General features: G+C 50.4%; 1 protein-coding gene across 3 annotated transcripts; it reads right to left on the reverse strand.

Moving 5' to 3' along the window:
* LOC116953341 (gamma-aminobutyric acid receptor subunit alpha-5) lies at positions 1 to 25,543 on the reverse strand. 3 transcript variants are annotated; one of them, XM_076073900.1, is made up of 13 exons: positions 25,420 to 25,543; positions 20,999 to 21,055; positions 20,370 to 20,467; positions 20,035 to 20,102; positions 19,814 to 19,874; positions 19,297 to 19,456; positions 18,423 to 18,505; positions 14,542 to 14,685; positions 13,761 to 13,864; positions 9,973 to 10,021; positions 8,993 to 9,195; positions 6,926 to 7,108; positions 1 to 6,750 (listed from the first exon to the last, which is right to left on the reverse strand). In XM_076073900.1, the coding sequence occupies exons 2-13, from the start codon at positions 21,052 to 21,054 to the stop codon at positions 6,457 to 6,459; spliced, it is 1,503 nt and encodes a 500-aa protein (XP_075930015.1). In that variant the 5' UTR covers position 21,055; positions 25,420 to 25,543; the 3' UTR covers positions 1 to 6,456. The 3 variants fall into 3 exon arrangements, with proteins under 3 accessions (XP_075930015.1, XP_032829355.1, XP_032829364.1); XM_032973464.2 differs by lacking the exon at positions 25,420 to 25,543 and adding an exon at positions 24,887 to 25,069; XM_032973473.2 differs by lacking the exon at positions 25,420 to 25,543 and adding an exon at positions 24,892 to 25,018.
* Positions 25,544 to 27,601: the final 2,058 nt, after the last annotated feature.

Consider the following 27,601-nt stretch of genomic DNA (forward strand, 5'->3'; position numbering starts at 1 on the left):
TTATTGTTAATCCATGTCGTTTATTCCGACAGCATTCAACACGATGGCAAATTGACAGGAGTTGATGGTAGCCCGTTCGGTACGTGCTTTTCATGCAGGAAAATGCACGGTCGTGCGCACGCGCACAAACGCACAGTCGCATCATGCAAGCATGGTGGCACAATATAGGGTGACCCGAAAGTTTACCGAGAGCACGGTTGGCTATATACGGTGCAAAATAAGTTATCCGTTCATAGGGATGCACTGTTACCGGCAAATTAACTTTTGGGCCACCCTGTACCCAAAGATATTCGCACACACGCGCTCGGTCGCACACAGTCTTGCACACGCGCAATTACGTGTGGATTTGCACACGTGGTCACACGCACAATCACGCTCGCGCGCGCACACAATTTCACTCAACAATGCTACACAGTCGCACGCACACAGCCTCGCACACTATGGCATATTTTCAGTTGCAAACTTAACTTATATATTTTTTGTCACGGATACGACTATTTAAGTAATACTTTTATGACTATTAATATCAACGTAATTTTCAAGAATAACAATAACAGTAAATGTGATTGAGGGTGCAGTGGAGGTGGGAGATGCAACTGAGGTTATTGTGGAGTCGTGATTCAGCTTGAGATTTTGTCACCTGGACTGAGATGGTCGTGCATATTAAGATTGGGAGTTTATACAAATTAGTTCACAATGAGATGTATTTTTTAGAGATTGCAGTTAAGATTGTTAGTGCAGTAGACAGTGATGTAGTCAAGAGTGATCCAGACAATATCCAGACTATACAAATTCCAGCTTCCTGACAACCAACGTCCACCGCACATAACTGGGGTGTCCCAACGCCATAGATCATCTCTCGCACCCAACCCAGAAGTCTCAAACCTAACCGAGGTGTCCCCCCATATCAACCTAAGGCCTTTCACCCCTAACCTAAGTCTCCCACACCTAATCCAGGTCTCCAACACCTAACCCATGCCCCCATGCCACACACCCAGGTCTTACACATCTAACGCACACCCTAGGAGTGGGTGTGGAAGGTCTGCACACCTAACCCCAGGCGTTACACACCTATCTGTATAACCCAGATATCCCAACCCCAATCAAGGTCTCCCACACCTAACTAATGTTTCCACACTCGGGTCCACTGCTTCCCACAGATACGCACGTGTTTGTGCATGTATGTGTGTGTGTATATTCGAACAAGACCTACATCTCTGTTTTATTGACCTGATCAAGACCTATGATACCATCAACAGGCCAGGACCCTGGGCTGTTTTGTGTGCTTTTGGAGTCCCTGTCTATCTGCTCACAATCATTAAGGGCCTTCAGGGTGGTGGAGAGGCGTGGGTAAAGCTACGTGGCCAGGAGTCAGCCATTTCCTGTTCACCTTGGGATGCGACAGGGATATCCTCTGGCTCCCACATTTCACATCATCTTTGACCACGTAGTTCGATAAACTTTCCATGACTGTACCGGAGGAATTCTGGTACAAATACAATGGGAGGCTGATCGATGCTCGAGTGCGGTCGAGGGATGGCTCCCTATTAGTCAACCATGTTCTGTATGCCGATGATCTGGTGATTGCTGCTCAGACGAGGAGTTGGAGGTGCTGCTGCTAAGAGGTGGGGACTTACCATCAGCCCCACCAAAACTAAGCACCTGCTTGGGTTGTTTATGCCATCAAACATTCCACCCCCTCAACTCCCCATTGGTGATGCAGCAGATTTCGAGGGAGTGGAGTTTCCCATGCCTGGACAGTGTGCTTATGACCAGCAGAGGTCTCACTTCGAATCAGTTGGGCGGCATCTTTTAATCGGCTGTGTAATGCTGTGTGGAGGCTACCTGGTCTGTCGCTCCAAAGGAAGCTTTGGGTCTTCTCGGCCAAAGTCATGCTTGTCACACGTGGACCCCTCTAATGAAACATCTGCGCAGGTTACAAATATCCAGGCTGGCCTGCCTTCGATCCATCCTGGGTTTAACTAGACTGGATTGTGTGAGGAGCTCACAAGTCCTTGACAGATCTGGACACATTCCCATAAGTGAGCTCCTCCGACAGGCAAGGTTGCGTTGGCTGGGTCATGTATCTCGCATGCCCAGCCACTACATGCCCAAGCAGCTTCTGTTTGGCCGCATAGAGGGGGTTAAACGGGCACGACACGGGCTGGAGATGAGATGGACTGATGCGGTACGGGAGGATGTGGAGCTCAGTGGACTTGCCGATGACTGGTACCAGTGGTGTCAAGATCGGCTTCTGTTGAGGAGGCTCGTGAAGGACGCTACTGGGCAGTTGGAGGCACCAACGGAGGACAGCGGAGCGACACTCACAACAACGAGCGGAGCGCCAGGCGGCTAAAAAGCAAGTTGGCACAGTAGGGGGTACAGCTGGGTGCATCAACCGGTTATCTCAGTCACCCAACCCATGGCACCTGCTGGGTCTGTCCGGTGACCTATCAGCAGCGAGCCTTCGACACTTCACGTGGCGGCCTCAAAGTGCACCTGGCCTGGCACAGGCGCCGTGGTTGCGTCACCGTCACTTATTGGCGAATGGCGAGGAGTGGCAGTGGTGTTGTATGTGTCTGTGCAAGTGCATGTGCATGTGGGGGAACGGTAGTGTAGCGGTTAGCGCACTGCGCTGCGAAACCTGGCGACCTGAGTTCAGTTCCCGCTCACGGCCAACACCAGTGACAATAATCTGGGCCTCATCTGGGTCGACTCGGCCTCAAATAATATGCTGGTGCGATGTTTACACAGGGAGACAAAGGCGGCCGGGCGTGGTGCTGGCCACCTACCCTCTCGTGTGCCGTGCCGGCCTTCATAGGTGCTCGCGAACAGCACTTGCCCCAACAGTCTGTTAAGGTTATACGGGGGATCTTTGCGTTAACGCGTGTCTGCATGTATGTCGATGAACGTGCATGTGTGGGGCATTCGGCCCGTCTGCATATTACACGTGTGTATCTGTTGTATATAAATCATATCAATGTATAACTAGAAAAAGTTATTAATACTATTATATAGTGCTTATACACAGATATAGGTGCAAGGGGGCATATTTGTATTCAAATGTTACGTGTATTTTTTGCACATATATACTGTATATTAACAGTCAACATGACGTCTAAAATTTGCATTTTGTTCCCTGATCCACGCGTTGTTCTTTCTGTCAGTCCAATTCCTAGCATGCGCCCCACTTTATTGTTTTATCAACATTATTTAACATTTGGTCAACGCCTCTGTTAGTGGGTGCTACGCACTGAATTACGTATGTGTGTAAATATTTTTCGATGTACACGTACATATATGAATGTTCATGGATTATGTACAAGTATGAAAGTATTTTGTATATATTCTGTAACGCGTGTGCATATACACGTATATATGTGGCCGATGTGTGTGTTTGTCCTCGAGAGCATAGCATCAGCCTCCCATGATCCTGCGTTACAGCGTGTGTAATATCTGTTCGAATGTGTAAAAATGATGTGTATACAAAAAAAGCGGAATGTGCCCTCATATATTAAACGTACATTACATTTTCCCACTGCCAGTCTGCAGTATGCAACACCTGTGCAAATCTTAATCAGGGTTCCTCTGGTTCCAGGCAAGTACAATGACTGCCATGCTAAAGGCATCAATGGCCAATTGCAGAGTCATCTGTGGGTGGGTGGCCAGGGCCCATGACATCAGCTTCTTGGCCCCACCATAATGTCAAAGCATACAGGATGTGTGTGTGATGTACGTCTATGATGCGAGGACAATTGGTCGATCAAATCGCCAACTTTTGTGTGAACATTCATTGTGACCGTTGGCATTTAGGCTTGGTATCTCACCAATTATGGGAAAGGAAACAATCTCACCAAGAAGATGCTTCTCCAACCATAGTATTTTGATCCCGGTGCATATTTTGACAGCCAAATCGTGAGATTGAAAAGTCCATGTGGGTGAACTGCTACTTTTTTGTGGTTGATTACTCTGGCCCAGCATGACAAGGAGGATTATGCTGAATTGTCATAAAGCTCCGCCCAACACCTCTCGTCCATCGTCACACATGGGGGAACAAAGGTGAGACTTCCCCCCCCCCCAACTATTTTTCGTGTAATCCGATTAGTCGTATAATCGAACCGATAATCGGTAAAGTAATCAGTTACTTAATGAATCGGACATTCCAGCTCTCGTATTGTGTTCCCTGTATAATAGGGTATGATCATAAAGTCCCGATGGCGTCTTAAAGTATTGTATCTTTACAACGAATAATGTTGCACCATGTGAAATATTCCGTAAGTTGTGGGATAACAAACACGTTTTTTAACACCCAATTCGTTACCTCTACACTTTAACTTGGTGTGCATATTGATTGCAATTTTGTAGTCCCATTTAAGAAAATTCATCAAATGTTTCGCAATGTTAGAGGCCTAGCAGTGCGCTTAAGCATCACAAACACCGCCGGTCTCCTTAAACTTGGTCGCACTTTGCTCAAAGTCTTCTCAAACGATGCCTCACCTCCACAGACACTGTGCTGCACTTGTGTGATCCCCCTTCCCTTCCCCTGTCCCTGCATCCCTGTTTTATGTTGCCTTCTTACCTATCCCCAGACTCTCGCCCACACTGTCTTTTCGTGCTCGTCACTCACTTAGGTTGCAGCTAAACCACTGCGCCCACGAAGCTTTCTGCCATACTCATCATTTCAGAATGCACCAAATTCAGTGCTGTCCACCCGAGCTAACAAAACTTTCCCAACAACAAAAAAAAACCCAATAAATGTTTGAATGTATTGAACATTTGCATTGTTAAAACATAAGAGAATAGTTTCAGACGTGGTTTTAAGTTTGTGTTCAAAAGTTGCTGCTAAGCTCAAATGAACAACATATGCATCTCAGACATTAACATTTCAGAAACAGAAGTGCATAAATGACGGCTGACGTTTTACATTAGATCACCCCCTGCTTTTTGACATTCACGGCACAGCCAAGTGATGTCACTTTCTCCAATTGGCCAAAAACGGGGAAATGGAGAGTGCCTTTTTTTACTTGTCACATGACAATTGCTACACCCTGTGATCGGCCACTATATTTTTCAATAAGCTCAAGCCTCCCATAAATCATGTGACTTGTGTGTGGCAACCCCCACTGAATCCCTCCCCTCCACCGCCCCCTGTGAAAACAGATGCTACTCCGTGCAGCTCACTTCTGATTCGTCTTTTCTCTCCCTCTGTTCCCTCCCCTTTTTATTCCTGAAATCTTGGCTCAGTCAAGCCTTCTCCACTTCTGGCCCGGTGCTCCTTATTTCTTCCTGCTGCTCATCTCGAGCCGTGCCCATCTTTGTCCGTCTTGAGGACTTCCGTCCCAGCATCTCTTCCCTTTCCCGTTCTTTTTTCTGATTCCAAACATTTTATTCTTGGCCCTTTCTCATGGTGTACCACGGGCACAAAGTTTTAATTACATTTAAATTGCAGTCAGTGCACTGTGCAGGAAACTAAAACTCCTAACGAAGACTGCAGAGGCTGTGTGTACTGCAGTCCGGCAGTTGAAACACGTTGTGAGAAATATACAACCTCCAATTTGTCTCCTTCTGCTTTTGTTTGCGCTTGGCGGCAGCTTTTTTTATTCTAAATATACGGGCATTAGTTTCCAAAATCTAGGTTGTCACAACTATGCAGGTCCTACAAAGTTATCCTGTACATACCATATGTATATAAAAAGTTGGGTAGCCTATGGCACGCAGGCCACGCACAGGCCTCGACTCCATTTTATTTGGGCCATGGCCACGTGAGGCGCACCACTTCGAAACGACTAGCAAACAATATTTATCAGTCAATGCAATAAGTTTAGCCGTACTAATCAGCCACTAGCGGGGAATGTTTTATCCCTGGCAACACAGTGTTTATAATTTTTGCACGTTCAGTCACTTTAGCACGTTCAGACTCGGCAACACACGTATTATTTGTCTCATTGTTATTAGGTGAGGTGTGTGTTAACGTACGGCCGCTAAACGGTATTAAAATGTCTATCTGGCCCTCAGCAGAAGGTTCCCAACCCTTGATGGATTATTAGGGATGAGTTTTGGATTTAATTTATTCGGTTATCAGATTTTTTTACTTTATTTCAGATTTTATTTTATAATTTCGGGTTTAAATTAATAATATTAAATATTTATAATTGAATACAAATTTTCAACATAAAGTTCCATCAGAATGATAATTTGAGTTCAAACATTTGTATATGTTCATAAGTTAAGCAACACCACATATGGTAAAAGTAAAGTCACGTGGGAAAAGGATGTCAGTGGCCTCACAGGAGGTAATGTCACTTCTTGTGCCGCCAAAAGTCATTTTTGTTATCAATCTAAATCCATTTTTTCCCTCGGATGATCCTAAACTTTGTATCTGTGACATGTGTGGCAGCGTGCGCTACGTCCCTCCGCACCCTCGGCGCGGGGTGCCATACGCCCCCTTTACCCTCCCTACCCGGGCTGCTTCTTGCGGTTGAGGTAGGTGGCCCAGTAGACGAGGTTAAAGATGGCGAAGAGGATGGGAAAGACGACGCGGGACAGCTTGTCGATGCGGCTCACGCTGTTGTAGGTGCGCAGGGGCCGCGGCGTCGAGCACGCCGGCATCACGGGGGGGTGGGCACCACCTTCGGCGGCCACGCACCCCCCGCCCAGGTGCAGGGGTACCCCACCGCCTACGCCTCGGAGCACGGCCTGGCCCTCGCGGGGGGGGGCGTAAACCCCTGACGAGAAGCCCCCCGTGACCCCCTGAACGGCAAAGGGGAAGGTGGGGGGGGGGGGGGGTTGAGCGAGCGGGGTTGTGATGAGGTCGCGGTGTACTACGATCGTGCGAGACACGTGGTTCTATGGCGTACGATGCACCGTGGCGTGCGACATGACATGTAGTTTGCTGTGGTATGATGTATAGTGGTGTGTGCCATACCTGCATAGCCGCCTTGCCCGTGAGTACGGCACCAAGGGCTGTGGTGTGCGGGTAGTGCGAGCCGCGGGACTGGTGACCCAGCGTAGTGGTGCGCGGGTAGAGGGGGGCTCCCCCCTCCAGGGCACGCATCATGGCGTGGTGACGCTTGCGTCCCATGGACAGCGGCAGAGGGCGCTCCTTCTTCTGCACGGTGAATGTCAAATCCGGCGATCATGTTACGGTTAAAATAATAGTAAGTAAATTGTAAATAATGTCCAAGTGACCAAAATTGCCAATGACCAATTCACGTGGAATGCACCAAAGCTCGTGAGATCTCAGAAGCCAAGCAGGCCTTGAGCCTGGATAGCGCTTGGATGGGCAATCACCATGCACAATAGGTGTTGTAGGTTATAGCGTTACGTGGTGGGTGGCAGAGGCAAGTGCATAAAAATCCATTCTTGTATTGTACATCTATTCTCCCCACCTTCAACTCGCACTGGTCAAATAACCCCCATGACCCCCACAGTGTTGCGGAGGTCTTCATCCAGCAGTGGATTGACAAAAGGGCTGTACATGTATAAATATATATGTTTGCTTAAAAGAACTTCACTGAGACTCACTTTCTTTGGAATGCGGAAAGAAACCGGAGAACACTGATGTATTCAAGTATCCATTTCTGCGTGCCATCTCCTAGCTATCTCCTAGCCATCTCCTAGCCATCTCAATCCTTCCACACCTGGTATTTCCGGGTAGTCTCCTATGCCAGGGCTAGCCAGGCATAAAGCTGCTTAGCTTTTGAGTTCTGAAAAGATTGGGCACATTCGGGTAAATTTACTTGGGATCAGGTATGGAATTAACAGATTAGGGGTGATTTAGGGGTTATGACCGAGCTGGGGTTGGGATTACTGTTGTGACTATGCTATACACTATGAACGTGCTATGCAAGTTCTGTTACTGGGTGCCATGGTGGCGAGATGTTAACTACCTCGCCTGGTATACAGGAGGTCATGGGTTCGATCCTGATCCTGATCCTGACCCTGACGCCTGTATTTTTGGAGTTTGCATGTTCTCTCCGTGATCGCGTGGATTTTTCTCCCGATGCTCCGTTTTTTTCCCTCCACATTTCGAATAATAGTAATAATGGTAATTTGTTACGTGCACAGTTTTCCCTTGTCCAAAGGCAGCGAACCTGAGGCGCAGAGCCTACAGGCCGACAACAGAGAAACGACGCATGACTATCGTGGTCCTGACTCTCGGTGTCGAGAGTAACTCCTGGGTAGAGCTGCGGAGAGTTCTGGTGGTGGTTTGGGAGCAGGGCGTCAGGGGGTCTGAGAGGTATGGAAGGCAACCGGTACTGCAGGCAGTGTAACAGAGGCTGGCGATTTTGAATGTGATTCTGATGGGGATTGGGAGCCAGTGGAGGGCCCGGAGAGCAAAGTCGAAGGTCAGACGCGGTTGGTGGGAGGTGAGGGCAGTGTGTGCGAGGTTGTTTTATAGTCGAATCAACATGCGTTTAGAGTATTTGGCTGCTAGAAATTTCCACGTGATAAGCCACTTCCTTGAGCTATCATTTGTGGCCAGGTTGCTTCTGAAAAAAGAGCGATATGGGTAAGAGGCCTTACCTGGTAAAATTAAAATTGTTTAGTTTTATTTTAGAACAAGGCTAAAAGGTCACTGCAATTCTCCAAGGTTTTGCGGTTGAGCATTTCAGCTTTAAACGCTTTCAAACTACGATTAATAGCATTTATGCATTTGCTCTTTCCGTCACATGTGTGTTATAGTGGTGTCATTTTAATTCTCTTATAGGTGATGCAAAGTGAACCAACAACTTTAATACCAAGTTGTGTTGCTATTATGGACTTATGGGCTTATTGAAAACCAGCCAAATTGATCAAGGGAATGCCCAAGACTTGAGACACAAACCATAGCAAATAGAACTATTTGCAGGCATGCGTTTGCACTGACAGAAACCCGTCATCGGTTTTCATACAAACGAATGTTTGTAAAACGTTACTTAGTCCAAGTGTATGCGTGATTTTTTTTGACGACTTGTTTTGAGTTATGGCAGTTGTCGTGGGTGCGCATCACCTTAGCAGGCGGCGCGTGCTTTCCATCCCAGGCCCAGGCCCGCTTGGTGAAGTAGTTGACGGTGGCGAACTCGATGAGCGCTGAGAAGACGAAGGCGTAGCACACGGCGATGAACCAATCCATGGCCGTGGCGTACGCCACCTTAGGCAGCGACGAGCGCGCGCTGATGCTCAGCGTCGTCATCGTCAGCACCGTCGTCACGCCTGGACACGGGGACACGCAGGAAGGACACGGGATGACACGGAGACACAAGGGCAGGGGGACACGGAGGCACACAGAGAGACATGGGAAGGACATGGGAAGACATGGAGACACAAGGGCAGGGGGACACGGAGGCACACAGAGAGACATGGGAAGGACATGGGAAGATGTGGAGACACAGGGGCAGGGAGACAAGGAGGCATACGGAGGATCGCGGGGACACAGGAAGGATATCGGGAGATGGGGAGATACAGGGACATGGAGAGACAGAGATATGGAGAAGATGGGGGAGACATGGGGCACCAAAGGAAAATCGAGGAATGGGAATGGATGTAGGGGATGCAGTGATACATGGGGAGTGGAGACACAAAAACAAGATGAGGATACGGAGATATGAGGAACATGGAGATGGAGACGTGGAGACAGAGGAACTGGAGGGACACAGGGATGTGATTGTGTGCATGCGACCACGCATGTCTGTATCTCTATTTGAGGAGTGTTAGGGCACTGGTTCATACGATTCGCTATGAACCTGACAAACTTATTTAATTCCTGGGCTAAAGCAAACATCAGAGGCAAGTTATATCTGAATTGGTACGGAGCCTCCCCTAGGTCAACTCAGGTCTAAATTAGTACCTGGTACGGTGTGTAAACATCAGCACTGGGAAGATAAAGGCGACCTTCATTAGGTGCTCACTAACAGCACTTTCCTCAACAGCTGATGTAAGCTATATGAGGGATCTATGTATGTATGTGTGTGTATGTATAAGAATTCTCACCAAAGACCGTTCTGGCTGGGACGGATTCTCGGTTGAGCCAAAATGACACCTTCAGGCACAACACACACAAACAGATATAAATATACATACAGTTACATGCATGTATGTGTAGTGACATCGGGGATGTCAATGTATGGTGCCGGCCCAGGAGGGCCGTGGCGTTCCTACGTCGTGGACAGCACCGTGTGGGTTGCTGTGTGGGGCTGGCTCTAGCACAGCACGGCGTGCGATGCACCGTCATCGCGTACACCCCGTGGGCGGGTGTAGTACCAGCCCTAGCGGCGCTTGGTGAGAGCTGGGATAGCGCGGGCACCACGCATCGCGTGTAGTGCGGGCTCCCACAAGGGGGAGCGGGAGAGTGTCCAGATGCAGGGTTGACCCCGTAGACACGTGATCCGGAGTGTCCACAGAGAAGGCCCCAGGTGGGGGGGCTAGGGGGCGATCACGTGTCCGGGGAGAGCGCTCGAGAGGGATCGAGAGGGAGCTGGAAGGCGGGCGGGGCCAAGGGCGGAGCGCCCCGACCCAGGGGGATATAAGGCGGGTCCCTGGGAGTGACCGGGGTTCTTCGTTCTACAAGCTGGAAGCTCCACGTCCACAAGCTGGAAGCTCCACGTCTACAAGCTGGAAGCTCCACGTCTACAAGCTCGAAGCTCTACGAGGCATCAACACGTGGTCGGGGACCCGAGTGAGGGTCTGACCCTTCGTAGCTGTAACTGCTACGTATAGAGTAGTTAGCTGGGTGGTCACCACCCTAGGCTGTATCTGGTGAAGGGGCAGTTACCCCTTTGTGTTAACATGTTGATGTTACAATAAAAGTGTTGCCTCTAAAGAACGTCTGCGACTCAGTAGGACTCACTACACGTGTATGCACAGACATATATACGCACAGGCAAATATATACATGTAAAAATATGAACACAAATACATGTATGCAGACACATGCACATGCAAACAGGTACACGTGCACACACACACATATATACAACTGAAGCCTCGTAATATCCCTACCCTGTTCAGGGCACAAACCACGTGTGTAGTGTAGGGTGTAGTGTAGTTTTGTGTAGTATGTTGAGAGTAGCATTGTGTGTGGTGTGGTGTGCAATGTGGGGAGCTGTAGTGTAGTGGTTAGCGCGCTGTGCTACAAACTCGGCGACCCGAGTTAGATTCCCGCTCATGGCCACCATCACTGACGATTATTTGTAACGATCCTCCTGGGCCTCCCCTAGGTCGACTCAGCCTCAAATGTGTACCTGGCGGGGTGTGTAAACATCACCACTAGGGAGACAAAGGCGGTAAGGCGTGGTGCTGGCCACCCACCCCCTCATGTACTGTGCTGACCTTTATAGGTGCTCACTAACACCACTTGCCCCAACAGTCTGTTAAGGCTATGCAGGGGATCTTTGTCTTTGATGTGCAATGCACGGTGGGATATCGTGTAATGGCTAAAATAGTGTGCTGTGGAGTGAGGAGTGATGTGTGATGATGTCTGGAGCCTGGTGTACACCGCAGTGTGTCTGGTGTCGTGGGCATTGTCTGGGTGATTGCAGATCTCAGGAAAGCCATGTTGCCAAAGGAGACTGACTTTTGGAAGCCTTCACGACAAACTGCGTTTGCTACCAACTCACAAATGATGCCGTTTAGAATGGTGAAAGCTCCAGCTGACTTTAGTCAACTGATGGTGATGATGCTCATCGGGGACATACCACATACCGCTGATCACAATAATATAGTAAAAATGATTATAATATGTTCTTTTTGATAGAGTGCCCTTCCCACCAGGGCATCTCGGAGTGCATCCTCCCGTGTGTCCACATAGACACGTGGGAGAAACATTTGACGATACTTTCTCAGGTTCTCTGACGACTCAGGCAATACAATTTAACAAGGCTGACAGAATACCAGATAGGTTTCACTAAGACTGAGTTTTTGGGTCATGTGCTAGGACAGGGGCAGATTTAGGTCACAAGATGTCTCAAAACCTACGTGCAAAAGAGCACTCACAACCAAGATAGAACAACCATAAAAAAAAATTGCATTTTGTCGATAGAGCAAATACACTTTGATATTTCATGCCATTTTGGCCAAGGAAACAAATGGTGTGTTTGAATAGTTGAAAAGCAGAATGGTGCAGGAGCGTTTTTTAAATGAGGGTTTCACCGTCGCGACTGATGCATCTGAAACGGTCTTACGTGTGGTCGTTATGAAAGAATATGATGGGGTAAAAACTTTCCCGTCACGTATGCAAATCCCGCAAACTACTTCCATGTGGGATTAACGCTTTGTGTGAGCAGCTCGGCAATTTACTTTTGCTTTCATATGGCTGGGGGGGAAGGTTTCAGCATCGTTCAACTCGTCTACCTTAATCAGTTTCAAATTGAGTGACTGAATAACGCATCGGGGAATTTGCACTGTAGCAACATCGATTTTCCACTTGGGCCATCAAGGGCACAAAAAGGCTTGGCACCGACTACTCTAAGCCACTGTTAATAACCACGAAGCCACGCCAAAAGCTCGCTCCGTTATCACATTTCTAACCCCGGGTGTTTTTTTTTTTCTGAACGTCAAACTGGCATTGACTTCCCTCGGCGGCAGGGACCCAACGTCGCCACGGTGAAAGTGAGGAGCGATAAGCGGTGGACTGGGCGACGGAAAGTAAAATTGGCTGGGCGATTGCCACCCAACCGGTACCTGTAGCATCCTCACTAACTCACTCGCGGAGGAAGGGAGCCGTGGGCGAGGCTGGCAATGTGAGAAATAGAAAAAAATCGGCCGCAGGTTGGGCCACACCAAAGGGCGGGCATCATCATTGGGGGTTAACGCCGTTCCATTTCGCTTGGATGACGGTGGCGGTATTCGTTGCGTTTTGAGGTCGCGCGAATGCACGTAATGGGTGGTGCCGCTGCGGAGAAGGCTATTGCCGTACGCTCGAGAAAAGAAGATAAATTGTTGGGTGATATAAAAGACGGCGGGTCGGAGCAGCAGGCGAGCGAGTGGGGCTCGGCGCCGCTCGCTGGACCCACTGCTCCACTCATTCCCCGCTCTGCCGGCTGCTGCTCCACGGGACTTGAGTTCTTTTTCTTTTCACTTTGAGCTACGCTGTGATAAATCCCGAACGGGTTTGCACTGTTGGCCGTGATAACAAGGCCCTGTTTTTTTTTTCTTCTAAATGTAGGTTGTGATATTTGGGCTGCAACATCTGTGTTACCGGACTGCCTACACAAACTGTCGTTGCCGCCTTGTAGATCTGTTAAATGCATCTCTTGTAGATTGTGATATTTAAGAGCCTCATTTGGCTAAGTATTCAATAAATTGTTCATACAGAAGTAATGTGGATGAAAACAACATTGGATGAATACAATAAGATATTAGGTGGGGGGGGGGGGGGCCTGCCAGACCCACAGAGTAGGTGGCCTGACATGGGTATTGAGGCATGCTTTTTGTGATGTATACCATGGTATGTTGGTGTTGCATGAGCCATAGATGTGCGTCCCTTGGCGTGGCATGTACCATAATCTAGACGCTGGATACCGTGGTGTCGCCAACATCAGGGCTACACCCAGTGCTTCATTTCAGCCAGGTCTGTTTGAATTGATGACCCACAATCTAATTCCGAATCTGGCACACCAACATTGAGTAGATCTCTTGTTATGGCTGTGGATACTAGTCGCGTGCCTGCCCAAGTGTCCTAGCGAACTCGGAAAAATAACCGGTGAGAAATGAAGCCCTAGGCGAACCCATGGCGTGCTCGGTGCATTGCCTGAGCCGTCGTGTTGCGGTGTGGAGCACACCTGGGACAGAATGACTGTCATGATGCAGGGCAGGTACGTCTGGATGACAAAGTACCCAATCTTCCGCTGCAAGTGGAAGTCGATGACCATGACCGTGTACTCACCTGCGCACAGACACCGCACACACTCGGCATCTAACGTTGCACCGTTTTAGCAATGCAATATCGATTCCTAAGGCCCGCGGGGTGCACGTATGAGAATCGCGTGCATGAGAATCTTGTGTTGATTGTTTGTTTGTTACGTGTGCAAATTATACGTTCGTGTTACGTTCAGGCTAACAGAGCAAATGCAATTTTACAAACGAAACAAGAAATGAAGAGGGAATCTAAACGAGATGATAAAAATTATTGCACGCCCCCACACCCATCAGCGTCACCATGCGTCTCCCCATGTCGCTGGGAGTCTTTGCGTGTGTGTGTGTGCCCGTGCATCACTGCTTTTTCCCCTGTGTGTTGCCTCAAGTGTCTTTTGTGCTCCATTGCACCAGTGTGTCCCCTCTGTTCTGTAATCGTCGTTTTATTTATACCGCACCTCCCATGCAGCGCATCCCCAAGGTTCCAGAACAAGAGAATAGCGCAGTCGGGAATTGATTGCAGACTAAGTACAAGATGCAAAAACAATGCAGTGTGGACAATGTAAACAAACAAACTGCTTGTCCCCAGGCCCAAGTACCCCGGTGTGATCCCTAGTACCCCTGTCTGCCTCGTGTCCCCCCCCCCCTTTGTTCCACCGGTTTCCCCCATGTCCCCCCCCCCTCCAGTGCCGTCTCCGTACTGCGGACCTGTGCTCGTCCTCTTGGTCTCGTTGCCGACCGTCTGCTTGTAGAGGTGGTACTGGTTGAGCCGGGAGCCATCGGACGCCACGTTCACCGAGTTGTTGCTGCCATTGGTCCACTCGTAGCGCACCTCCGAGATTGGGTACGCATCTACCGCACCGCACCATGACAGTCCGCAATCGCACCACTCGCACCTTGACAGACTGCACGAGACCGTCACCTCGGCAGAGCCACGTCAAACCAGACCGCGTCGCGATCAACCTCCCCCACACCTCACCACACCGTGACAGGCCACACTGCTGCACCACGCCACACCTCACCACACCGTGACAGGCCACACTGCTGCACCACGCCACACCTCACCACACCGTGATAGGCCACACTGCTGCACCACGCCACACCTCACCACACCGTGACAGACCACACTGCTGCACCACGCCACACCTCACCACACCTTGACAGGCCACACTGCTGCACCACGCCACACCTCACCACACCGTGACAGACCACACTGCTGCACCACGCCACACCTCACCACACCGTGACAGGCCACACTGCTGCACCACGCCACACCTCACCACACCGTGACAGGCCACACTGCTGCACCACGCCACACCTCACCACACCGTGACAGACCACACTGCTGCACCACGCCACACCTCACCACACCGTGACAGACCACACTGCTGCACCACGCCACACCTCACCACACCGTGACAGACCACACTGCTGCACCACGCCACACCTCACCACACCGTGACAGACCACACTGCTGCACCACGCCACACCTCACCACACCTTGAATCTGCCACACTGCTGCACCACGCCACACCTCACCACACCGTGACAGACCACACTGCTGCACCACGCCACACCTCACCACACCGTGACAGACCACACTGCTGCACCACGCCACACCTCACCACACCGTGACAGGCCACACTGCTGCACCACGCCACACCTCACCACACCGTGACAGGCCACACTGCTGCACCACGCCACACCTCACCACACCGTGACAGACCACACTGCTGCACCACGCCACACCTCACCACACCGTGACAGGCCACACTGCTGCACCACGCCACACCTCACCACACCGTGACAGACCACACTGCTGCACCACGCCACACCTCACCACACCTTGAATCTGCCACACTGCTGCACCACGCCACACCTCACCACACCGTGACAGACCACACTGCTGCACCACGCCACACCTCACCACACCGTGACAGGCCACACTGCTGCACCACGCCACACCTCACCACACCGTGACAGACCACACTGCTGCACCACGCCACACCTCACCACACCGTGACAGACCACACTGCTGCACCACGCCACACCTCACCACACCGTGACAGACCACACTGCTGCACCACGCCACACCTCACCACACCGTGATAGGCCACACTGCTGCACCACGCCACACCTCACCACACCGTGACAGGCCACACTGCTGCACCACGCCACACCTCACCACACCGTGACAGACCACACTGCTGCACCACGCCACACCTCACCACACCGTGACAGACCACACTGCTGCACCACGTCACACCTCACCACACCGTGATAGGCCACACTGCTGCACCACGCCACACCTCACCACACCGTGACAGGCCACACTGCTGCACCACGCCACACCTCACCACACCTTGACAGGCCACACTGCTGCACCACGCCACACCTCACCACACCGTGACAGGCCACACTGCTGCACCACGCCACACCTCACCACACCGTGACAGACCACACTGCTGCACCACGCCACACCTCACCACACCGTGACAGACCACACTGCTGCACCACGCCACACCTCACCACACCGTGACAGGCCACACTGCTGCACCACGCCACACCTCACCACACCGTGACAGACCACACTGCTGCACCACGCCACACCTCACCACACCGTGACAGGCCACACTGCTGCACCACGCCACACCTCACCACACCGTGACAGACCACACTGCTGCACCACGCCACACCTCACCACACCGTGACAGACCACACTGCTGCACCACGCCACACCTCACCACACCGTGACAGACCACACTGCTGCACCACGCCACACCTCACCACACCGTGACAGGCCACACTGCTGCACCACGCCACACCTCACCACACCGTGACAGGCCACACTGCTGCACCACTCCACACCTCACCACACCGTGACAGACCACACTGCTGCACCACGTCACACCTCACCACACCGTGACAGGCCACACTGCTGCACCACGCCACACCTCACCACACCGTGACAGACCACACTGCTGCACCACGCCACACCTCACCACACCTTGACAGACCACACTGCTGCACCACGCCACACCTCACCACACCGTGACAGGCCACACTGCTGCACCACGCCACACCTCACCACACCGTGACAGACCACACTGCTGCACCACGCCACACCTCACCACACCGTGACAGGCCACACTGCTGCACCACGCCACACCTCACCACACCGTGACAGACCACACTGCTGCACCACGCCACACCTCACCACACCTTGACAGACCACACTGCTGCACCACGCCACACCTCACCACACCGTGACAGACCACACTGCTGCACCACGCCACACCTCACCACACCGTGACAGACCACACTGCTGCACCACGCCACACCTCACCACACCGTGACAGACCACACTGCTGCACCACGCCACACCTCACCACACCGTGACAGACCACACTGCTGCACCACGCCACACCTCACCACACCGTGACAGACCACACTGCTGCACCACGCCACACCTCACCACACCGTGACAGACCACACTGCTGCACCACGCCACACCTCACCACACCGTGACAGGCCACACTGCTGCACCACGCCACACCTCACCACACCGTGACAGGCCACACTGCTGCACCACGCCACACCTCACCACACCGTGACAGACCACACTGCTGCACCACGCCACACCTCACCACACCGTGACAGACCACACTGCTGCACCACGCCACACCTCACCACACCGTGACAGACCACACTGCTGCACCACGCCACACCTCACCACACCGTGACAGGCCACACTGCTGCACCACGCCACACCTCACCACACCGTGACAGGCCACACTGCTGCACCACGCCACACCTCACCACACCGTGACAGACCACACTGCTGCACCACGCCACACCTCACCACACCGTGACAGACCACACTGCTGCACCACGCCACACCTCACCACACCGTGACAGGCCACACTGCTGCACCACGCCACACCTCACCACACCGTGACAGGCCACACTGCTGCACCACGCCACACCTCACCACACCGTGACAGGCCACACTGCTGCACCACGCCACACCTCACCACACCGTGACAGACCACACTGCTGCACCACGCCACACGGTGACAAACTGCTCCACACCAGTGTTGGTATTCGCAGCCTCCGTTTAGCTACGATTGGCTAAGTACGGTGCGGAAGAAGTTTAACACACATATATAAAAGTGGTGATCATGCTTGGTGATAGTGTAATTGTAATAATTGTTGTGGTTGTGGAAGATGATGATGGTTATGGTAAGCGATGGGGTTGTTGTGCATGTGATGGTTGCAGTGATTAGGGTGTGGTAGTTATAATGGGCATGGTTATGTTTTTGATGGTAAGGGTTATTGATTGTGGTTATTGTTGTTGTGTTTGTTGTGATGGTAAAGGTTATGTTTATTTCATTGTGTTTGCTGTCATGGTGCATGCGGTTGTTGTGGCGATTGTGGTTATTGTCGTGATTGTGGTGGTTGTGGTTATTTTTGTAGTTGTAGTGATTCTGGTAGTTCTGGCTGTGGAGTATGTAATTCTCTCGGTTGTGATTGTCGTGGTTGAGTTGGTGGTTGTTGTTGTGGTGGTTGTGGTTGTTGTTGTAGCTCACAGCTCCCAAACTTGAGTGGGCACACGTGCATGTCCATCGGGAAGTCGGTGAGGGACATGGGACACTCGGCGTGAACGGTGAGCCTGAACATGATCACATGACCATCACAGCCACCATTACACCACAATCACATCAACATCACCGCGCCATCCCCATCACGTAAATGTTGCACCACCATCGCATGACCGTCACCATCACAGGACCATTTACGTCGCCATCACAAGACCACCGAAGCACCAACCTTACCACAGTAGCATTGCCATCGCCAGTGCCTCAACAGTAACATGGCAAGATCATTGCGACATCTTGGCATCGTAATGGATGTGTGGACGCGGTGGTGGCATTTGTGAGGTAGTTATGAGGGTGTGTGTGTGTTTGTCTTTTTATTTGTTACTTGTATGTGCGTGTGGAATGTGAATGGAATGCACGTGGTGGAAGTGTGTTTGGTATAAAGGTGTGTATGCGTGATATACGAATGTGTATGTTGTGTGTGGTTCCATTTCTAGGCTCCCTGCTCTGTTATCATTCTTGACCATCGCCCTTCATCCCTTCCTGCCATTATGCATTCTGCCCAAGCCCCGCACTCTTATTAATAGGTCGAATGATGTCATTAACCTGCATAATTCTCTCTAATCCACGTGTTTCCTCACTCCATCTCTCGGTGCGCTTCTGAGCGCACGTATTTCTCCGCACTTCTGTTTGCGCGCTTTTCACCTTATTTTCAATTGTTGTCGTTCATGACCGCGCTGCTTGTGAACCAATGCATCGCGGCGGGGTAGTACACTCCGATTCGTGTGCACGTTCTACCCTCGGCGCAGACGACGATGTGCAACGAGCGCGCGGTGTGGGCGTGCGTACGAGGGTGCGCGCGTGCCTCATGGTGTAGAGCAGTGTGCCGTCTTCCATGATGCGGACCAGCTTGTTGGGAGTCGTGATGTTGTGAGCCACCGACTTCTTGCCATTGTGGAAGAACGTGTCGGGCGTCCAGATGCGCGAGGCCATCATGTTGTTGACGGGCAGCATTTTCATGGGGCCTGGGTGCACACAAAAGTACAAGGGAATAGATTCTGCATTCACCCCCCCCTCCCACTGTCCCCCTTCCATGGCCTTTAACAGACTGTTGGGGCAAGTGCTGTTTGCGAGCACCTATAAATGTCGGCACAGCACGTGACGGGGGTGGGTGGCCAGCACCACAACTTGGCTGCTTTCGCCTCCCCAGGGTCGATGATTGTGCATCGAACCAGGTAATAATTTGAGGCTGGCCAGCACCACGTTCCCCACACATGTTCACACACACGTACACACACACGCACGTACATTCTCGCATGCCCATGCACACGCATGTAAGCACGCACACAACTGTGCGCCCAAAACCATGCATGACCTCCTACCGGTGAACTTGAGGCGCTCATCTTTCCAGGTCTGTCTGAAGAATACGTCCACCGTATACTCCTGTGTGCACACGGGGATACGGTTAAAATACTGGGGCGTGGTGATACTGATGGTGGTGCTGGTGACAGTGATGATAGTGATGACAGTGATGCTGGTGGTGATGGTAATAGTGATAATGGTGATGGTGGTGCCTGGCGTTGATGGTGTCGATGGTGCTCACCATGTCCGTGTCGGACACCGGTCCGAAACTCGTTACGTAGACGTTCGTCTTTACCTCCGTGACCCCATCTGCGGGAACAGGGGAGACACGGTCAGGGGTCACGGTGGTTGTAACTATTGTGGTTGTTATGTTTATGAAATTGAAGGTTGTAATGGATATAGTTGTGGCCAAGATTGTTGATTGTGGTGTGGCTAGCATTGGTGGCTGTGGTTATTGGTGATTGAGGTTGTCGCGGTATTTGGCGCTATGGTTCATATTGGTGGTTGTAGTTGGGTGTGGTGGTTGTTGTTTTGGTTGTGCCATTGGTGGTTGTGGTTGGTGATGGTTTTGTTTACCACCGAGGCCGGGTCTCAGACGATTGTCGTATCCTTTGAGGAGTCCATCGAGGATTTTTGTGAAAACCGTGATTTTGTCCTGGGCATCCCCTCCATCACTGACATCACCATCACATAATCAAACATCACACAGAGTACATAACACCATCATCATCCAATATCACAGCAATCATCATGCAGCAAACATCACACACTGAACATCACACCATCGAAACACCCAACATCACACCGAACATCACTCAGCGAACATTACACACAGAACATCATTGACCATCACACACGGAACATCACTCATAACCAAAGTGTACACCAGTGGTCTTAAACCCATGGGGAGTGCTCCCTCCCTGTGAAAACCTTGCATGGGGACACATTCTGTGATGTGGATAACATGCAGGGAAAATTTCAGTTGTGCGCAGGAGACGTCAGCACCGTGTTGCTAGTTAAAAAAGTCTAATAAAGTGAAACAAGTGCCTCGCTAACAGCAGCATGCCCAGCATGCGATCTCCCTGTGTATTGTGGACTTGGTAGAGAGTGGTAAGTTGGTGGGGAGGGAGGGAGGGAGAGGAGGGGGGTTGTCATCCTAAAGAGTTTAAGAATCAGAGTGTCGCTCATCGACACCGTCAACTCACCTTGCGTGTGCCCGCATCGCGAGTGCAAGGCACAGGAGAAAGGCCAGCAAAGTCATCCTGGGGGACAGCGTGAGACACGGAGAGGTGAGCACGCATGCGCATGTCTCGACATAAAGACTCGTAGTTTATCATACACTCTCAAGAGATGAACAGATGTATTATTATTTTTAATGGTGAAGCTATCGAGGGCACAAGCGGTGCAACTTCACCGGGATCCAGAATGCAGTGGGGCTCAGCCGCTCCCAGGTTGACCCAGCCTGCGATGTGTGCGTGGGTGCATGGTGGACTGCGTGGGTATTTACGTACCTGTGCAGGCGTGAGATTTACCAAGCGACAAAACAACTACGAAGATGTAAAAGTGCACCGAGTGTACGAGGAAATTGACCTGATTTTTAAATGAGGGCAAACGTACTCGTGCAACAGCATGATGCAAAGATCGTGACCCCGGTAAACATGGATCGTTGGCCCATTTGTTGGAGGCGAACGGTTCCCAACCACATGCCAGCGTTGGCCCGATATTCCATGTTTACTGGTTCAGTTCACAATGCAATTCGTTAAGTGCTGCCGCGTCGCTGCTGCTCCACGATATCATTGCTATCGAGTGTTGTGACCGAACCACTCGTAATGTGCCCGGTCTCGTTAGATCTCGGAAGCCAAGCAGGATTTTTGGCCTGGATGGAGCTCAGATGGACCACGTGGGGGTGAACTCGTGTCCACTGCGAGCGCTCTCCGAGGGCACGGGGGTTGATTGGGATTCACTCGTTCGTGCCCAGGAATACAGCAGCTGGATTCACAACAGACAGCGACTTGCACAGCTGCTCCGCAATTCGCATTCATGAGAAGAATCAAAGGAGAGTGCAACGGTAAGTTGAATGGAAGAGTGATGAGAAGATGCTCGCCAAATTGAGCATCGGAGTGAAGAACCAGAGAGAATAATATATCTTGATTATTACAGACATTACAAACAATCACAGGAATGGCAGGGATATCCCTGTCCTCGGAAAAATCAAGACAAGTAGTGGACACAGGCTGATGCAATATCAGTTACACTTGGACATTCCAAAAAACTAGGACATAATTCATGAGAGGCAACGGCAGCAAGGCAGTGGACATTAAAGAATAGCTCAGGGAGGGAGAGGAGGATTTAGACTGATTTTATATTCCAGTCCCCAGAGAAGCAAAATGATTAAGTGGATGTCACCACTGTAAATAATTAAGTAAGCCGTATTGTAATGTATAGCGCACTGAAAGTAGCGAGCATAGTTAAACCCCAGGGAACAAGTGGCAAATCACCGATCGACAAACCATCGTCATGACCCCCATGTGCGATAGAGAAGGTCCATTGGCCGAAATGTCACCTATCGTGTACTTATCCTTTTCAAGGCCACAGCGTTATTGACAAGGAATGTGTTTGAGTGTTTTTGTTATTGTTGTAGTTGTATGTGGTCGTGCACCACCGTCAACGTGGCAGCATCAGATGATGAGATGAAGAAAAGGAGTGACGCAGATGATTAGAATCCCAAGCAAGAAGCTCGACTACATAGAACTCTGTATAACCCACGTGGAAAAGGCTGAGAATGGAAAACAGATAATAGAGCAGTAACAGTGACTGAAGATGTCAAACAATAAACGGTGGGAGCATGGGAGCAGGATAAATGGGATTGATAACTGGTAAGTCACAAGTGGTGGTCGCCCTTAAGATGACAGGATTGGAACTGTTACAGTATGAACACTCAAGGTCTCTCATGGTCTTCCATACTAAATGTTGAAAAAAAAATGTATCCTAATTCTTTTGGTTATAAAAGGCTGGCATCAGAAAATGTGACACGATTGATATTTTCACCGTTGATGTGCATGCCTTTATTTCTCCAGTCCAGTTTTTTTTCTTAAAGTTATTCAAATGTCACCGTTGAATAATTTTTAGCGATAGCGTTTCTTCACGGCGGACTCCTCTTCCCCTACGAGCTTTGATGCTCGATGCAGCCTCAATGCCTCTGCTACATCGGCGTGAATGTGTATGTTTAAAAACACAACCCGAATAAACACGTTTGTCTTGGTGCCTGGATTTAGATGACTAATGCCAACAATGCTTTTTCATAGTCTATAAAGACCAAAGCAGTATGATATTTGGTTTTCAGCTCCTCTTTTCCAGAGTCTAAACTATTTTTTTTTATTATTTTAACAGGTAAAGGCCACTGAGCTATATCGCTCTTTTTTCAGAAGCGATCTGGCCACAAATTATAGCCCAAGTGGCTTATCGTGTGGACATTTGTAGCAGCCAAATACTCTAAACGCATGTTTCTAAATGTAGAGGGAAAAACCAGAGGACCCGAAGAAAAAATCAACGTGACTACGGAGAGAACACGCGAACTCAAAATATACAGGCGTTAGGGTTGGGATCGAACCCACAACCTCCTGTGTACCAAGCGAGGTAGTTAACATCTCCTAGCCACCGTGGTATATATGAAAGTCGATGATTGAAACCCCTGTTCCTAACCCTGGACAAGTGTATACACAGAGATTCACCGAGATAGACGCTCATAGATGTTCTCATACATTAATATCCATAGAGATACTCATTTAGCGTCACAGAGATGAGCACTCAAAGCACCCAGATACAAATATACATTAACTGCTCATCGAGATAAACAGCAGATTATTTTTCATGGAAACATTGATATTGCTCTGGAAAGCCAATAGAATCATGAACAATAATACTCATTTATATAGTGGAGACACAAAACAGTTCTGCTCATGCTTGATATAACCTGCATTGCTTTATTTCAGCCGCAACGATCTGGACAGCTGTTCTGGGAATCGTTTTTTCACGCGATTTATAAACTTGTGCATGTGATTACGGGGATGTATGGTACAATAATATATGACGAGTATGGTTATCTGAACGTTCTCCTAGAGTGGTAGTGCCTTACGCACTCCAAGTCAGCCTTACATAGTTCCGGAAAGTAAAACGTCAGCAATGAATCCCTGGCTTTAACGTTTTGATAGATTGGGGCATGCGCACTGAGATGAATGTGGACTGAGAGGAAGGGAAGAAGAGGAGGAGGGTGGTGGGAGATGCGTTGAGAGATGGGAGTTCGATATATGAGGAGACAAAGGATGCATGAAGTCGAAGATTTACAGAGATTGTAATCATAGAAGGCTGATATGATGCCCTGACAGTCAGCATCTATTTGGAGATGCACGAGGAGAGGCATGCTTATTATTTTAATTATGGTAATGATAACGATTGATGATAACAAAAGTGTTGATAATCATGGGAGTGTGTACAGATGATGCGGGTGCGGTATATTATAATTTATGATGACTGTGATCATGATATTGCTCATGATGATGGTCGTGGTCATTACCAGCAGCGGCGATAATGCCGTGATGGTCTTATGGATAGTGGAGATGATTATTATGACGGATAGTTAAGATTATAAAGATGATGAAGATAATGATTATGGTGATTTAATACGAGAGACGATGATGCTACTGCTGATGTTGCTGCTGCTGCTCATGATGATGTGGTCGAAGACTCGCGCAGATGATTTGTGTGCTTGCAAATTCCCTGCGCAGAATTCCCCGTAAATATTCCCGGACACTGCATGCTGTTCAATCCGAGGGTCAACGATCGCCAACCACCATCATCACCACCACCAACAACATCAATCATTACCAACACCAACACCGTCGTCATCATCATCAGCCCCAGCAGCAACATCACCACCCCAGCCACCACGGCCAGGACCACCATCATTACAATATCACTACTGTACGTCACCATCTTCACCGTTATTGTCGTCAACGTGCACCATCACATCGACACCGCCGTCATCATTAACATCGTCGACAACATCGCCATCACCATCATCAACACTCTCTCACCTGACCTGGCGATGGCCGCCTCGTAATAAAATATCGCGTTGGAGGATTCTCTGGTCGCCACCCTCTCTCCCTCTTCTCTGAATCCCTCTCCCCTTCCTCCCCTCTATGCCTCTCGTTCCGTGCCTCTCCTCCCCTCTCCCTCCCTCCCTCCCCCTCTCCTCTCCCCTCCCTCTCCTCTTTTTTTTCGCCTCCCCACTCCTATCCCTGGCTCGCTTCTCCCTCCCTCTGCTTTCACTGCCTCTATCTCTCTCCCTGCCTCTCCCCTCCTGTCCACTCTCCCTGCCTCTGTCACTGTCCTTCTCTCTTCCCCTCACTCTTGTCTCCTTTATATCTCCTCCCATCGCTGCCTTATCTCTCCCTCTCGTCCCTCTGTTCTCCTCTGTGGCTGCCACACTCCACGTCTCCGCTGTCCCACTTTCCCTAACTGCGCGTCGCTGTGTCTCACTCTCTCTGCGTTCCATAATACCTCATTGTGTCCCTCTCTCTCTCTCCAATTATCGATAGCTGTATAATTGAGTCTCTCTGCGACTCACCTGTCTCTTCCCGTCTCCTCGCCTCAGTGCCTCATTGCCTGTCTCCCTCATTTCGATCTCCCTGGTTCCCACCTCTCGAATTGAATGCCAGCTCGCTCCTCTCTCTCTATCTCTGTGCCTCTAATTGGCACGTGTGAGTAATTGGTGGCTGTGTTTGTCTCCCTCCCTGCTCTCTCCCCGCTCTCTGTCTGTCTCTGAGCGCACGCGCGCATGTTCGAGTGAAAGATCCTTGACCGTTCATTTGTCGTGAGTGCACGCGCGCGTGCGGTTGGGGGGAGCGGTGGCGCAGTGGTTAGTCAAGCAGCGCACTGCACGGCGAACCCAGCGACCCGAGATCGATTCCCGTCCTCGCGGCCCAAATCAGTGACGAATATCTGGACACGTGCTTGGGTCCTCCGTTATGTCCACTCGGCCTCAAATGAGCACCCCATTGCGGGAAACAAATGCGGCCGGGAGTGGTTTTTGCTCACACCAACTCCTCGTTGTGTGCTGTTGCTGGCCTATACACTAATTCCTCGCTAACAGCATTTGTGCAACATGATGTGTAGGTTATACGGGGGATCTTTGTGTGCGCGCGATTGTGCTCGCTGTACGTCTCTTTATTTTGTGCGTGCCTGTGTATTTAGCATGTGTTCATGTGCATTGTATGTATGCGTTTCACTGCATGCATGTGTGCGTATTTGTGTGCGTGTGTGCGCGCGCATGTAAGCGTGTGCATGCGTGTGTGCGTGGGGGAGCGATAGTGTAGTGGGCAATGCAATGCGCTACAAAACCTGCGACTCCAAATCAAATTCCCGCTCATGACCAAACCAGTGCTGGTCCTCCGCTCGATTTACTCGGCCTTGAATGAGTACCTGGTGCGGTGTGTAAAAATAAACCCCGGGGGAGACAAAGGCGGCCAGGGGTGGTTTTAGTCGCCCACCCCGTCGTGCGCCATGCCTCTCTGGATATCACTTGACCCAACAGTCTGTTGAAGGCTATACGGGGGATCTTTGTCTTCGTGTGTGCCAGCCATTTCAGTCAGCCAACCCACGCATCGAACGTGGGTTTGTCCCGTGGCCTCCTGCCGGCGAACCTTCCGACACTTCACGTGGCCTAAAAGTACACCTAGCCTGGCACAGGCGCCGTGGTGACGTCACAGGCGCCTTGGTGACGTCAAAGGCCGTTGTGTGCGCCTGCATTCGTTGTGCAAACTCGCCGTGTAACCAAGGTTTCATTTCTCACGCTCGATATTTTATTCAGGAACGCTGCTCCGTTGGCTTGCAGTCGGGCTAATTGGCGTAAGTCACTCCTACCGCCGAGTACAAAGGATGCATCTCCATAATCCTACATATAATGTTATCCTATATTTCCATGGTCATATGGGGTGGGGTTTTCTTTACGTAACAAAATAATTGGAGATGGATGTGGCTAATAAATAACAAATATTTCCGGAACCCATGCATTCACCCAGCCTCGTGACTTATCACGACTTGGGGTGGGGACATCCATTCAGTCAATAATCAGCTCTTGATTCTGTCTCGTCTTTACCGCGTTCCTTTTCGTCAATGTATATGCAAATGTAACGTTTGCATGATCAGTGTAATATATTATTATGCATTAATCCGAAAACATCTATTCACTGACGCGCACACTTCATTGCACGTGTCCTGAAGTGTGAGAATATATTTAAATCCCCGATTGCATGCGAGTGCTGCTGCTGCTGCTGCTGATATTTGTTGTTGATGTCTTTGTGCGTGCGAGCGCATCTGATGTGCCACGTGCGCGTGGTTGAGAGCACTCGATGCTGCGCGTCGTACAGGATTGCAACCAGGGAGACAAAGGCGACCGGGCGTGGTGTTGGGCACCCAACACACTCTTGTGTCCCGCTCCGGTCTTCATAGCTGCTCGCTTGGGAGCACTTTCCTCCACGGTCTGTTCAGGCTGCGGAAGGCGTGGCGGGGATTGGAGATGGGATCTTTGTTGTGCAGATGTGCAGCTCCATTGGTGTGTTACCATCAGCGAATGTGGGTTCGTGCAGAGCCCATCAGCGGGCGAGGCGTGTACTATCGAGATCACTAAGCGTTGTCGGGATAGCCTTTGTTGCTGCTGTAAGAACGTTCCCAAAGTACAGCGTGTACTTTATTATGCGCGCGCGTGTGTGAGTTTGTGAGATGTCGTGCGTGTGTAATGTGTTGACAAG

This window comes from Petromyzon marinus, chromosome 3, assembly GCF_048934315.1.
Source record: "Petromyzon marinus isolate PM22_M1 ecotype Great Lakes invasive population chromosome 3, UKy_Petmar_22M1.pri1.0, whole genome shotgun sequence".
NCBI lineage: Eukaryota > Metazoa > Chordata > Hyperoartia > Petromyzontiformes > Petromyzontidae > Petromyzon > Petromyzon marinus.

What these genes read in the sequence shown, in the direction of transcription:
- LOC116953341 (XM_076073900.1), bottom strand. Translation starts at nt 21,054, where the DNA reads ATGACTTTGCTGGCCTTTCTCCTGTGCCTTGCACTCGCGATGCGGGCA. An exon ending in GCGATGCGGGCACACGCAAG is followed by an intron (nt 20,468 to 20,998) that starts GTGAGTTGACGG and finishes TGGTGATGTCAG; the next exon opens with TGATGGAGGGGATGCCCAGG. An exon ending in CCCACTCAAGTTTGGGAGCT is followed by an intron (nt 14,686 to 18,422) that starts GTGAGCTACAAC and finishes GCGGTGCGGTAG; the next exon opens with ATGCGTACCCAATCTCGGAG.